The sequence below is a fragment of the Opisthocomus hoazin genome, chromosome 5 (assembly GCF_030867145.1).
Source record: "Opisthocomus hoazin isolate bOpiHoa1 chromosome 5, bOpiHoa1.hap1, whole genome shotgun sequence".
NCBI classification, from domain to species: Eukaryota; Metazoa; Chordata; class Aves; order Opisthocomiformes; family Opisthocomidae; genus Opisthocomus; species Opisthocomus hoazin.
Window position 1 is genome coordinate 64,365,438 of NC_134418.1, and position 14,671 is coordinate 64,380,108.

The following is a 14,671-nucleotide window of genomic DNA, read 5'->3' on the forward strand; positions in this document are numbered from 1 at the left end:
GGGGCGGGGCGGGTGCGCGCATGCGCGGCTGCCGAGCCCACCCCTCCCTCTCCCCACCTGCTCCCGCCCGCCGCCATGCAGCGGCTGGGCCCGGCGCTGCTGGCTCGCCTGGCCCGCGCCCGGCCCTGGGCCCCGGTGCCGCGGCGTGGGGCTGCAGCCGGCGGCGAGGAGGAGCCGTTCGTCTTCCTCGAGTACGAGCCGGAGCCCGGCGAGGCGGCGGCGGCGGCAGCGGCAGCGGCAGCAGCAGCAGCAGCGACAGCGAGGAAGCGGGAGCCGCGCAGGGAGCGGCGGGAGCGGGCCGCGGCGGCGGTGGCGGTGGGTCAGCCCGACCCGTCGGTGCCTCCGAGCGGCGTGAGCTGCTCTGGCTGCGGGGCTGAGCTGCACTGCCGCGACGGCGCGGCGCCGGGCTTCGTGCCGGCCGAGAAGTACCGGAGCCTGTCGGAGGGCCCGGCCGGCGTGGCGGGGCTGCGGGGAGCCGTCTGCCAGCGCTGCTGGCTGCTGGCCCACCACGGCCGGGCCCTGCGGCTGCGGCTGCCGCCCGAGCAGCACCGGCAGGTGGTGAGCGCTGCCCTCCGCAGCCCCCCGCGCCACGGCCGCGGCCCGCTTCTCCTCTATGTCCTGGACCTGCTGGAGCTGCCCGACCCGGTGCTGCCCCAGCTCCCGGGGCTGCTGGGCCCCGACGTCCCCGCCGCCGGGCTGCTGGTGGTGGGCAACAAGGTAGACCTGTTGCCCGCCGACTCGCCCGGGCACCTGCGTCGGCTGCGGCAGCGAGTGGCGGGCGCCTGCGACCAGGCCGGCCTGCGCGGGGCCCCGCTGGTGGACGTCCGCCTGGTGAGCGCTAAGACGGGCTTCGGCCTGGAGGGGCTGGTGAGCCGGCTGCAGCGCTCCTGGAGATGCGCCGGGGACGTGTACCTGCTGGGTGCCACCAACTCCGGCAAGTCGACGCTCTTCAATGCCCTGCTGCTCTCCGACTACTGCAAGTCCCGCGCCCCCGACGCCGTTGACAGGGCCACCGTCTCCTCCTGGCCAGGTCAGCGGCAATGCTCCCCCTGTGGCGGTGGGCGCTTGGAGGCTGGCCAGCCGCGGGGCCTCCTGCCAGCCCGGGGCCCGGGGACCTGTCACCCAGCAGGCGCCCGCCACCATGAAGCGTCGCTGTCGTTTGCGGCGAGCTCACTGTGCTTCAAATCGTCGCCGTCGTTGGGGCGGCAAGGGTGGGAGGCGTGCGCAGGGCATGTTGTGCGTCTGCTAGCACTGAGGGGCTCATAAACCAGAGCCACCCTGCCCGTGGTGCGGTACCCGATCCATGCGCCTGGCCACCTCCCTGTCAGTTAGGGGTGCTCTCCAGTCTAGGGAGACTAAAATGTTCGCCGGGAGGTGGGGCTTGCCTGGGGTGTGTTAAGCCAGTCTTGGCACTGCTTGGTTTTGAGACACGTTTCATCAAACTGTAGGCAAGAGCGGATCTCAAGCGGATGGACGCCTGGTTTCTGCCACCTTGGCTGGGGAGGCTGTTACCTTGTGGGAGCAGCTGTAGTTCCACCTCCAGCTTTGTGTTACTGGGTTTCACCCATAAGTCGGAGAAGCAGTTGGGTTGTTTTTTTTTCTTCTTGATCCTCAGACCTTAAATATGCCAGGTAGTCAGAGGCCCAAACGTGCCTTCTGTTTTTTTCCAGGAACAACACTGAACCTGTTGAAATTTCCAATTGTTAATCCTACATGCGACAGGATATTCCGAAGGCAGGAGAGGCTGAAAGAGGAGGCAACAAAAACAGAAGATCAGCTAAGCAGTGAAGAAAAAAAGTACCTTAATCAGCTTAAAAAGCAAGGCTACTTAGTGGGTGAGTATTGCCTGAGTAAAGGTATTGCCTCTCTGTCCTGATGAAAATACTACTTGATCACACAAAGGACTGTTGACTCCTTCATTTACTGTAGAATCTGGCTGGTTTTGGCAAGTAATTTCTTCCCACTCTGAAAGAACTAATTTCTATTTAATTATGGGAAGAACTGCAGTAGCAACAAAAAAAATTTCCAAACTTGCATTCAACTCAAGTTATTTTGACCAGTTTTTGTTGCCTGAGTAAAGAGTGCAAAACCTCTAGCTCCTCCGTAAGTAGCATCATTAGTATTTCTTTCAAGTACTTTTCAGCTGTTGCAGTAGGTAGGCCATCTCTCATTCCCAGAGGAAGAAACCAACTTTCATTTTCAAATAATCACGGTTTGGCTGCAGGCCACGGGGGTTGTACATCATTTTAGTATGTATCCAGAAGAGGAGGTTGCCAGAAGATAACTCTGATTTTCAAATAATTCTATAATAATTCAAATAATGTGTTGGCTAGTCTTAAGGCACTGAAATAAGAAGGCAGCCTGCTTTACTGTAAAATGGAAATAATGAGGTGTCTGTGCTGTGGTCCCTGCTAAGGTTTTGGGGCTTGAGGAGTGCTAAGCAAGAATTATAGAAGGTATTTCTTGGCATGTTGGCTTTTGAACGTGCAAATTTCTAGCCACGTAGCATCTTTGTCACCTTTGTATTACCAACGTACATCTGTTTTAAGCAAAGGAGGGGACATGTCAAACTGAACGAAAGGCAAGTTAATAAATTAGTTACCAGGAAACCTTTCATTTTAATCCAGGAAGAGTTGGAAGAACGTTTCAACAGCAGAAGCGTAGCTCCGTGATTGACTTTGACCCTGACGTGCTCTCCTACAGCGTAGATGAAGATCCCGGATATTCGCCTAGGAAGCAAGAGGAAAGGGTAGAGTTTACATACAACGAAGTGAAGGATGCTCGCTGGTGTTTTGACACTCCAGGGATTGTAAAGGAAAACTGTGTAGGTACTCTGTGGTGCTGTGTTTCGGGAGACCAGGGTTTGGGAGGACTGTTCTGCCTTAGCTGTGTGTGTGGGAGGGTATTTCTGCTGCGGTCCTGGGGTCAGGATTCTTTCGGTTTGGGCAGTTGTGTTAAAATACAGTTTGTATTTACTTGGGGAGGGTTCACGTGTTAATGCTCTTGCATTTCTGAGTAGTGCATACTGTGGTCGTCGCAAAGGAACTGTGTGACTGCATCATCAAACTTTCTTAACATCTAAATGAAGGGAAGTAAGTGACAGTGCTGTAAGCAAGTTTGTGCCAGCATCACCCAATGAAGTTTGTGCTTTTTTAGCTCTGCTAGCCTCCTGAAACAGGTGGAGCTTAGGAGGATAACCAGTGTTGGGTGATTGAACCCAACCCTTCAGAAGGCATTGTCCTGAAGCTAACAGGATCTGCAGTGTTCCTGTTAATAACTCTGGTACATCAGGCCTACCTCAGTGTTTCGGTAGAGCAGTGGCTCTGAAGCCTGTGCTTGTGTAGTGCACACGTCCAAAAAAGTCATGTTTTGACTTTTGTTTGCTTTGGTATCTATGCAGAGCTGCAGATTGTCTTTTTGGGAAGATTAAAAACTGCAAGGAGATAGGAAAGTTCTGAAGAGAGTGAAGTACAAAAACAGTATTGAGACTGCAGAGCTCAAGTGCAACTGCTGGTTTCATGAACACTAGAAAACTACTGTTTTTCTGCCAGATTGTAACTCACTTCACTGTGGCACTTTGCTGTCTGATAGCCAGTGTAAAGGCAGTCATCAGCGTAGAGACCTGGTTTGGTAGGTGAAGACTGGATATGTGCTTTGCTTCTTCTGGAGCTGAGTAAGTGTGGAAAATGTATGGGCTTTCCTGCAGCTGGAAACTCTTGCTACCATTTCTGATCTCGATTATCCTTTCTGTGCCTGTGGAGAGCTACATGCCAAGTTTCAGATCGAGTTTTGTTCCTGCGGTCAGTGTTCGATCTGACTGGAGGCCAAGCAGATTGTCTGTGTGGCAGAATTTGGCAGGGGAGATTCCAGTTACGAGCAGGTTTGGGGGTTTTCTGTTTTGGAAGAAGACGGAAGGAAAGTGGCTGTTAACATATGATGGAATTAAATTTTTGTCAGTATTCCTTGGAGGTTTGTTTTTAGCTGCTTCCTCATGACTCCTTCCAAAGCCAAACTCCTGGAAAGCCTAGAAAAGGATTACTGATAACTCAGATTTTGGATTAAGCATTGCCAAACACATGAGAAAACCTGCAGCTAGCAGGGCAAAGCCTCCTTGTCTTTTAGAATCTGTGCTGAAGGCTGCCCTGACTTTCAAGCTAAAGATTGTCTGCTTGTGAACACAGGAAGAGCATTACAGGTTCGGCTGCCCCACAGCCCTTGTTAGTTCGGTCTTCTAATGCTGAACCGAGATTAATCCTCATGGCCAGACTGCTACAGACTTGTGTTTGCATGACTGTGGCATGCATGGGGGGCACAGCTGGAAGCATTTCTGCTGTCGGTTCCCTGTGTTTAGGAAAGGGACGCCATCAGCCTGGGGACCGCTCATTTCCTTCAAGGCGCTGCTTCCCGAACTGCTGTGCCTGCCCGTGGTTTCATAGCTGGGTTTGAACAGCGCTTCCCAAGGAAGCGATCAGACTGCTGTGGGTGCAGCACTGCTGGTTAAGCTAGAAGATGGAAGGGAAGAGGGAGGAGAGAAAGGCAGGCAGCAGGAGAATTTGGGAGCCCTCACAGAGAGAAGAACTTGTTTCACTGTGCCCAGGGTAGGGATCCATTCTGCATGGCAGGCTGGTCATCCTTCAGTTTGGGTTGTTTCACAGTGTGGCTCAGTGAGATATTTGAGACTAGCTTCACTGCTAGTATTGATTCGGCGCTTTGCGCCGTGACATTAAGTGGAGTAACTTGAGTGTCATAGCTGAAGGTGGTCTCTAGTACTGCACGTGGCTGCTCTCATGCTAAAGCACAGTAAATCTTGTATGGGCTTGTTCCAGCCAGACCCAGGATTCCCAAATCTGCTGGCAGCTGGTGTGCTTTGTTATGGACCCTGCATTGCCATGGAGATTGGCGACATCCCTGTCTCCTCCCGTTTCTCACTTACTGTGTGGACCAGAATTGAACTGTTCTGTCAGACATTCTTCACGCTGCTCTACCTTCTTCCTCTGTTAACATAATACCAATATTAATTTCATTGTCCCCGTTGAAACATCTGGAATGAGTTACAGCAGTACAATTTTTTTGCAGGTTTTAAATCTCCTGACAGACAAAGAAGTAAAGCTGGTTTTGCCAACATATGGCATTGTTCCACGGACCTTTATTCTCAAGCCGGGAATGGTCTTATTTTTAGCAGCCTTGGGACGTGTAGACTACTTAGAGGTAAGGGAAGAAAGGGTTTTGTGAGCAGGTGCTTGATCTCTTGTTACGGTACCAGACAATACAAGTCTTTCTGGGTAGCTTTCCCAGACCCTTTTTTTGCTGCTTTTGAGATGATGAATCTGTTAATAAAGCACTGCATAAAATAAAAATGCCTTAGGATGCAGAGTTGCAGTTGAAAGGTTTGATACTTGTTACCTGTGTGCAGTATTCCATGTTGTGTAATGGTGACTGCTTTTGAATGCTAACGCCTTCAGCTTGATGTGCGTTCCATAACATACAAAGGCACAAGGCAGGGAGGGAGGTAGGAAGGGGAGTGCCAGAATTAAGTGGGGAAAATAGGCATTTTTTCCTCATTTTTGTGTTTCATGAATACTGTCTGCCAAGAGTGAAAAGCACCCTGGGCAATTTTCTTTCCTGACACAGACCTCTCTGAAGAATTTGCCCAAGGAAACAATTAAGTGTGCGTGTATTTTGGTTTCTGTAAAAATACTTTTAAAAGGCGCTGTGTGCCCCCCGCACCAATTTCTTCCATTTATTAAAAAACCCAAGCAATACACCTTTACTGAGCTGTGTGGAGCTGACCTCCCGTGATGTTACCTCTGGAAGGGCTGGTTCCTTCCAGATACGGGTCTAACACGATAATGACTTTCTCCGTAGTTTTCCCCGTTTTGGGACGGGCATGTGTGTATGGCTATTCCTTTGTTTCAGTCAGCTTTCCAAGATCACCATAGAAATGCTTTGCTGAGGACACTTTTGAGCTGCTGGAAGAAAACCAGAAAGGTGAAGGGGATGGGATTCTGTAAGTAGTAGTGTACCAGTATGGCAGGAGAGCTCCATCATAGTTACGGTGAGAATCCAGAGCCCTGGCCCAACAAACATCTTGGCAGTACAGAGGAGTAATCTCTCGCTCAGGAAAAAGTGCTGTTTGTGAGGAAAGCAACTCAGCAGGAAAAAATCCCTATCTTCATCCGTACCATCTTGGGCAAAGCTCTCGGAAGAGAACTGGGCATGTTGGTTGGGAGCTGTCAGGGACTTGAGAAAGCACCTGGATTGGCATCCCTGACAAAGTAGGACAGCCATACCGGTGAAGTGTTGCTGGCAGCAAACACTCTGCAGAAACACTGTGAGGTCTGACCAGCCTGGGAACACGGATGAGGCCTCTTCATGGATGAAGAGGATAGATAGGGCAGGCAGTCCAGCCACAGGGCTGTCCTAGGGGTTGTGTTATCGTGAGGGATGACTTCTGTTCTTGGGAGTTGTGGAGAATGCAGCTAGTGTTGGCAGCCTGGGGAACCTGACGTCATGGTGAAGTCTTGCACCATCTCCTGGTGAGAGAATCAGGCTCAAGGCCTAGCCAGTGCGGCAGGGCTGGTAGTCAGGCCTCGTGCTATAAGCCTGTTCTCCATGTAGTGGTGCTCCTAGCAAGCTCAGCTGTGCACATTTAGGGCCCCTAAGGTCCTCCGTATCTGCCTCAGCCCGTTGCTGTATCACTCTCATGTGTCTTCATCCTCCAGAGACCTTGAAGGAAGACGTTTGTGCTCAGACTGTGGTAAGGGGGTCCCTGCCTCAGATTAGATCTGTCAGGAACTTGAAGGAATCGGCACACTTGGGTTTCCATATTGCAGGAAGTGTTTCCATATTGCAAGTAATGAGAGTGCCTGCTGAAATGGCTTTACGTTCAGTCTTTGCATGGCTTGGGAGCAGCTTGGAACCAAGTATGGTTCGATGAGAGATGTGTGTTAGAAATGTGAAGTGGTAGCAGAAGCAGCACCAGACAGGAGATGTCCATCACCTCTCATGTTAAATAACCACACTGAGTTTGTGCTTGGGAATTAAACTTGAGCAAAGATATCTCTTGGATGATTTGCCTGTGCTGAGCAGATGTGATGGCAGGGATGTGGTATTCCACATGGGTGCTCTGAGGCAGGATGGTGAAGTTGTGGGTGCTTCTCTCCTGGAAGCTCATCTGCCCTGTTTATATAAACCCTGTCTGCTCTGCAGTGACGGAGGCAAGGACTTCTCCTTGGACAAGGAGGGCACATCAGTCAAATGGTTTTTCAACATGCGGGAGAGAAACAGAGCAGGAGAGAGCAATTCAGAGCTGCTTTTCTGTTATCATAAGTGATACCCTCTTGTTATTTATTCCAGGGGCAAAAGCCTGCCTGGTTTTCTGTCGTGGCTTCTAACCTCTTGCCAGTCCACGTTACCACCCTGAGCAATGCAGATGCCGTCTATGAGAAGCATGCTGGCCGAGAGTTGCTGAAGGTAAGAGGAGCTGCTGTTGTGGGCTCTCAGCTGCAGACAGGCAGGCCGTCCCGCCTGGTGAAGCACCCCAGCTGGGGCACAACTGCGGGAAAACCTGCACGTCAGGAGTGGGGGACTTGTGCCGTGGGAGAGTGGAGATCAGCATGTGGAGTGGTCTTGCACAGAGTGCATGGCTGCAGCTGTGTTAGGAGAGAGCACTCGACGTGGTGCGCTTTCGGCAGAGCTTCTGTTTCTAGCATTCAGGCTGATAAGATTTGCAGAGCTCTGCTCTCTGATGCTTGGCTTTTCTTGAAGAGCCTTAAAGCGCAGGCAGCGACGGGGATATTTTCCATGGCAGACTTCAGACTGGGGTTTCAGAACAGATTGCAGCTGAAAAATGCACCTTTCTTAGTCTTTCCCTGCTGGATCCTCTGCACATCCCTTCATCTTTTGGCAGTCTGACTTCTTCCTTGGTGTTGCCACGTACTGCATAGCACTTGCAGGTTGATGGGGGATGGGGTGAGCTGTCCTTGTCCCGGCAGCTCCCTTCCTGCACACATCAAGGACAAGCGATACCACTCCCATCGCGGCGGCTGGCTTGAGCCACCAGCGGGGTCCTGTAGCTGGCACTCCATCTTTGCTCACCGCTGGGTTGCTCTGGATGTGATCCTGTTTCTGCTCTTGGCAAACCTGAAACAGCTCCTGTAGGGTATTCAAACCAGTTCTTACTGGGCTAACAAGGATCTACCATCTTTATTCCCACTTGTGCCTCACTTGGCAGTTGAAGGTAGGAGTGCTGAAGCGTCTCTTGACTGTTAAATCTTTTCTCCGTGTTTTGATGTTAGGTTCCCATGGGTGGGGAAGAGCGAATGAAAGAGTTCCCCCCACTTGTCCCTCAGGATGTTACACTGAAGGGAATTGGTACCACTGAGGCTGTCGCAGATATCAAGCTTTCCTCTGCAGGTAATTTAGTATTTCTTCATTAGCTTGCTTTTCAGGGTCTGCATCCTAGGAACATTGATGGGAAGAGGCCTCTGAAGGGAGGAAGCCCTGTTTCCTGCTCAGAGCAGGACTGTCACCAACACAAAATCAGGGCAGCCATGACTTTGTCCAGCTGAGGCTTGGCAACCTCCAGGAATGGAGATTGACAACCATGCTTGTGCAAGATGACCACATTAGAATACTTTATGCCCTGGCTGCCGTACAAATTCCACAGCGTCAGGAACGGCTGTGACGCTGTCAGCTGTCCAGGTGAGGGGCAAAGGGCCAGGGACTGGAAAGCTTTGTTACTGTGGTTTTGGTAGTTCCCACCATCCCTCGGAAGTTCGTTGGGAAGGAGCTGTGTCTGGGGAGAGTAAGATGTGGCTTTAGATGCTGCCTTCTGTTGGCAAAGGGCTGGATATCACCTTTGAGCTTGGTTTCTCGAAGAAACCACAGCTGGGTAGCTCAGGTTCCTAGCCAGCGTGGGAGGCAGTCACTTTGCGTCAGAACTGCCATTCTGATACGAGTGGCTTCTCTTGCTGACGGTCTGTTTTTTTTTTTTGGCTGTGCAGGCTGGGTGGCAGTGACAGGTCACGCGGAAGAGAAACTGCTGCTCCGAGCCTATACTCCCAAGGGCACCGCGTTGGTGGTGCGGGAGCCTCCCCTTTTGCCGTACATCAGTACCATCAGAGGGGCCCGGATCGCAGGCACTGCTGCCTACAGGACCAAAAGGCCTGCCTCCATGGTGGAAAACCTGAAAACCACAGGGAAGAGGTAGCGCTTCGCATCATCTGAGCAAGGTAGAAGACGGAACAGCCTCTGGAGAACCTCGTTGCTTATTGATACTCAGGAGAGCTTGGCCTCCTTTTTTAAGGGCGGACAGACACGTTTTTGAAAGCAGGCCCGCGGGTACCTTGCTGTGAGAGGTGAAACAGCTGATCCCTGGGACCTGCCAATATCTGTGAGCAAATCCCTTTACCTGTTCCCTCTTGAAATATGGGATGGAAACTCACCTGCCTGCCCTGGGCTGGCTCTGCTACTCACGGAATAGGCCTTTTCTTGCAGACATGCTCCCGCAGGTCAGAAATCATCACCTTGTTCTTGGAGGCTTTACGGTGTTTCCAAAGTTGAAGGAGGTGGCAGTTGTGGGGAGGAGCAGGGAAGGCTCCAGTGTGGGTATGACGCTGCTGGTGGCTGGCAGTAATTCAACAACATTGACCAAAAATCGGGCCCTTTCAGTCCCTCAACATCTGGGGCAGATGAGGGAGTGAACGCCCTGCTTTTGGACACAGGAAAAGTGATTTAATGAAAAGCAGGTCTGCTTGTGTGCCTGAAGAGGAAACTTTGCAACTTGCTGCTTTGATTTGGTTTCTGTAGCTTGTGTAAAGGTTTCTGAAACTGAGGGCGTAGAATAAAACTTTTCAGAGACACTTAGTCTTTTCTGAATCCTTTTCAAATCGCGGACTGCACCCTGGTGTGAGTTTAAAGCATTGTGCAAATTACAGCAGATCTCCAGCAGGAAGGCGGGTGTGAGAGGGTGGCGTATCACGCCAGCTCTGACAGTTGAGGCTGCTGCAGCTCTGTCCTGCCAGGTCCGGCCACTGGTGAGGCTGAAGGCGTCTTCCCAGTAGGCGCCAAGCACACATACGCACTGCGTATACACGTCTGGCCACGCAGATCAGGGGCAGGCACAGCACTTAGTGCAAACACAGCACCAATGGCCTGTGTGCACACGTGTGCGCGCAGAAACACACACACACGGTGGATCCCTCCGGCTGCTGGGCTGGCCACTGGGTGATGCCTCTTTCCCAGTTGCTGGCAGCTGGAGAGGTGAGCCCTTGAGGCTGCAGCCTAACCGCAGTTACTGGTATGGACGGTCTTGCTCACAGACACACAGCTGGCCAAGACTCCCCTGGTGCCATGGCCTTCTGCTCTCCCAGAGCCACCCTCAGGGTGCTCTGACACCATGAGCTGGCCCTTGGAGACCCCCACACCCCTCTTCTCCCAGGCTTTTTCACCTGTTCTCCAGCTTGATCTTCACTAGCGAGCGCACGCCCATCCCCGCGGCAGTTGCTGTGCCATAGACACACAGCTCCTCTGACCCTTCCTTTTCCCACCTTTGATTCTTCCCCTGAACAAGTCCTGCGCAATCTCAAAACCTTCTTCCCCTCCATCCCCTGCTGTGTCCCACACCCCAGGACAGCAATCCCCCGTAGCCCCAGAGGTGACCTGCAGAGCTCCAGGACACGCAGACTCGCAGCATGGTTGGCACTGAAGTGTCCTCTGGAGCTCCTTTGGTCCAACCCCACTGCTCAAGCAGGGCCACCTAGAGCTCGCTGCCCAGGACTATGGATGGTTTCTTGCTGTCTTCAGGGATGGAGACTTCACAACTTCCCCAGGCAGCGCCTGTGCCAATGCTCAGTCGCCCTCACAGTAAAAAAGTGTTTCCTGATGCTCAGGTGGTACCTGCTGTGTTTTGGGTTGTCTCCGTTGCCTCTGGTCCCGGCACTGGGCACCACTGAAAAGAGCCTGGCTCCGTCCTCTCTACACCCTCCCCTTCAGGTGTTTACAGGTGTCATGGTTTAACCCAGCAACTAGGATCATGCAGCCGCTTGCTCACTGCTTTCCCCTCCCAGTGGGATGGGGAGCGGAATGGACAAACAGTAAAACTCATGGGTTGAGATAAAGACAGTTTAATAAGATAGCAAAGAAAGGAATAATGATAAATATGCAAAACAAGTGATACACAATATAATTTTTCTTACCGTGCAATGACCGAGTGTGCAGCCAGTCCCCAAGCAGCGATTGCAGAACTTGTGGAACTCACGTATTTCGTGGGGCTTGCGGATTTCACAGAGCTTGCTGAACTCATGGAAAAGTACCTGCCCCCCGCGGCGAACCCCCATTTATATGCTGAGCATGCCATCCATGGTATGGAATATCTCCATTGGCCAGCTTGGGCTGGCGGCCCGGCAGTGCTCCCTCCCAGCTCCTGCGCACCTGCTCATTAGCTGAACATGGGAAACTGAAAAAAAGTCCTTGATTTCTGAGCAAAAACTGAAAACATCAGCGTGTTATCAACATTCTTCTCATACTAAACCCAAAACACAGCAGCTACTGGGAAGAAAATTAGCTCCACCCCAGCCAAAACTAGGGCCATAAACATTGGCGGGATCCCCATAAGACAAAAGACTCCTCGTGACAGGTTTCGCTCCTGGGCAGAGGGGCCGATGGCTCTCTGAACGCAGAGCTCCCCCCACCTCAACTGTCCGTGGGTGCTCCTTCGCGGGTGTGCAGCCTGGGCGAGCTGGGACGATGCTTAAAGACGCCTCTTTGCTGGCCTGCACCGTAGCCACGCTTAGACAGCTCAGCAGGGGCAGCCTGCAGAAACCCGGCGCTGGCCCCTTCTTGCTGCCTAAAACGGCATTTCCAGCAGGCGTTCTACACGGAAAGGTGGGCTGAGGGGGTGCGGGAAGCATACGCAGGAGTAAAATCTTTCTGCCGGCACGGGGGTGTGCGGGGAGGGGGCACGCACGCCTCCCGTGCCCAGCGTCCTCCGTGTCCGACATGCAGGCGGTGAGCTGGCGCAGCGCCGGGGCTTGGCGCTGGGCAGGTGTTGAAGGGCTTTCGCGAAAGCCGTGCTGTGCCGCGAGAGCGGCAGCCCCAGCCAGCAACTGCCCCAGCTGGGAACGAAAACGGGCGCTCCTGACAGATGCTGAACCTTGGCAAGCAGGAGGGTGTGATGTGGAAGCAACCAGTGCTTCAACAAAAGCACACATGTGCCTTTTAGGAGCTCCCAGGGCTGTTTACACTGGAGCTGAAGACCTGCTTAGGAGCACTTCTCAAAGAGAAGGTTTGCGCCTGGTTTCTGCCCGGCAGCCTGAAAGGTAAGACAATTTTTACCATGCCTGTGGACAACGGCCAATTTTATCTTAGCACAGGAGCCAAAAGCAAAGGCGGCTTGAGTCTGTGCAAAACCGAGGCATGAGGAGAGGGCTGGGCACGTCCAGCCCCCTGGGCAGGGCTGCTCTTCGCGGGGGTCCCAGTGTGCGCTAGCAACCTGCAGTCCCTCATAGCTGCTCCAGAAGAGCGCACTCAGCAGAACCGCTCCGTTTGCTGGAGAATCCCACAAAAAAACAGCTCACGGCTTTAGATGGCGTAGTTAAAATACAGGTTAAAATACAGGGACTCCCAGCCTAGGAAAATGGCCGCTGCTTTTCATGGCAAGAGCAGAACAAGTCTCATGCAAAGTCTGATACTTTGCCCTCTTGTTAATGCTCCCAAAATAGCCTGCAATGTGGGGAGAGGTGCATTGGGCTGGGAGCCTAATGGACCAGACATTTCGAGCATCTGCTTCCTGCTGAGTTTCCTGTGATTCACAGCTTGTCATCACCGATGAACTTGACCCTCATCAGCAACTGTCTTCCCTGACCTCGCAGCTGAACTGCTGGGGGTTGCCCAGCATGACTGGTGCTGGAGCAGAAACTGGTGCCCAGCGACAGGACAAGGGGCAATGGGCATAAACTGAGGCACAGGAAGTTCCGTCTGAACCTGAGGAAGAGCTTCTTCCCTCTGAGGGTGACGGAGCCCTGGCACAGGCTGCCCAGGGAGGTTGTAGAGTTTCCCTCTCTGGAGATATTCAAGACCCGCCTGGACGAGGTCCTGTGCAGCCTGCTGTAGGTGATCCTGCTTCGGCAGGGGGGGTTGGACTAGGTGACCCACAGAGGTCCCTTCCAACCCTGAACATTCTGTGATTCTGTGATGGTGGGTCGGTGCCCAGGGGGGGCCTTGGCCCGTCCTGGTGGTTCCTCCCGTGGCAGAGGAGAGTTGTGTCCGTGCGGGTCAGCTGGCAGCGTCCTGGAACACCAGGGGGGATTCCTGACCGGCTGCTGTTGAGGATGAGTTGGAGGTAACATCCCATGCCACATACAGGGTGTCACCATGTGGCTGTGGCCACATCTTGGAATTATTCTGTGCCTTGGGTCCCCAGTCCAGCCTCACCAGGCAGCACCGAATCAAGAAAGAGGAGAGAAAGAAAAAAAAAAAGCCCTCAAACCATCAGGTTGGGGGTTAATAGAGAGCGTCTGTCACTCAGTTTACTGGCGCCCTGCTTTAAACCGTGACACCCCCATATCCCCACCACAGGACCAGCCACCACCTTCCCACTCTATTTTCTGGCCCAACTCTCCCTTGTCTGTTTGTGATGGAAACAAACCCAGCCACAAACCTCATCTGTCCCCTCACCCCCAGCACGGCCTCTGCTGCAGGTGACAGTGGTTTGAGAGCCCTGACCTGCACGGGGCTCAGGGAGACCAAGGATGGCCCCTTCCACCAGCCTGTGGGCCAGGGATGGGTTCAGCCACCTGGCTTGAGCCCAAGGGTGTCAGAGCACTGCCAAGACATCGCCTTGCTGCTGACATTATTGCTGCAGGTTTGGTGCTGCCAGCAGAGGTGGGAGATGCAGGGAACTCAATTTACCAGGCTGAAAAGTACAACCTGTCCCAGGGAAGGGTTTTGCCCTTCTAGAATTAGCTTTTCCTATGTACAGGTTATACATGAACAAGGTAAAGCCACTCGTGTCAGCGTGGCTAAGCTTTAAAAACAAACCAACAAAACTCAACCACCAAACCAACATCGGGAACCTAGCGTTCAGGCTCCTGCGGAGCATCAGCAAAGCCTAAGGCAGCTGAATTAAGACAGGAGCTTGCTCGGTCCCCACACAAGCCAGCAGGAAGCTAAGGCATCCCCCACTTGAGCTAAGTCACCTTTTGGGCATCTCGGTGTGTGGGCTCGGCTACCCAGTTCTGTAAGAAAACTGCCTGGCATAACACGGCATATTTCCAGCCTCGCAGGTTTTATCCTGGTTTTCTATCAGGAAAAAGCTAGCAGGTTTTCTGCCACGGTGCAAGGAGCTACTCAGAGATGAGGATGACCTGACTGCAGGTTTAAGGGAAAATGTTTTTTTCTCAGGTTGCAACCCGCTTGTGTTCTCCCATTTCAGCTAGCTTGTCCCCAGAACACCTTCCCGGGGGCAGGGGCAGCCCTAGCTGGTGGTGCAGAGGGCAGGGCCTCCTCCATCGACCCAGTTTGAAATCGTTAACGCACACGGCACAGGCAGAGGCACGCCAGTACCCCGACCCTGCTGTCCCTACGCCAGGCTCTCAGAGCATCTCCCTCGCGGCCCGTGGGCAGGCTCGGGTACCACTCCTGCTCCTTTGACACTGCCCTTACCCCAGAC

General features: G+C 53.1%; 1 protein-coding gene across 1 annotated transcript; it reads left to right on the forward strand.

Moving 5' to 3' along the window:
* The first annotated feature begins 75 nt into the window (after positions 1 to 75).
* On the forward strand, positions 76 to 9,863 carry NOA1 (nitric oxide associated 1). Its single transcript, XM_075421528.1, has 7 exons — positions 76 to 1,030; positions 1,671 to 1,835; positions 2,628 to 2,824; positions 5,077 to 5,208; positions 7,357 to 7,473; positions 8,298 to 8,415; positions 9,006 to 9,863. The coding sequence occupies exons 1-7, from the start codon at positions 76 to 78 to the stop codon at positions 9,209 to 9,211; spliced, it is 1,890 nt and encodes a 629-aa protein (XP_075277643.1). The 3' UTR covers positions 9,212 to 9,863.
* The last annotated feature ends 4,808 nt before the right edge of the window (positions 9,864 to 14,671 follow it).

What these genes read in the sequence shown, in the direction of transcription:
- NOA1 (XM_075421528.1), top strand. Translation starts at nt 76, where the DNA reads ATGCAGCGGCTGGGCCCGGCGCTGCTGGCTCGCCTGGCCCGCGCCCGG. An exon ending in GGATTGTAAAGGAAAACTGT is followed by an intron (nt 2,825 to 5,076) that starts GTAGGTACTCTG and finishes ATTTTTTTGCAG; the next exon opens with GTTTTAAATCTCCTGACAGA. An exon ending in CTGGCCGAGAGTTGCTGAAG is followed by an intron (nt 7,474 to 8,297) that starts GTAAGAGGAGCT and finishes TTTTGATGTTAG; the next exon opens with GTTCCCATGGGTGGGGAAGA.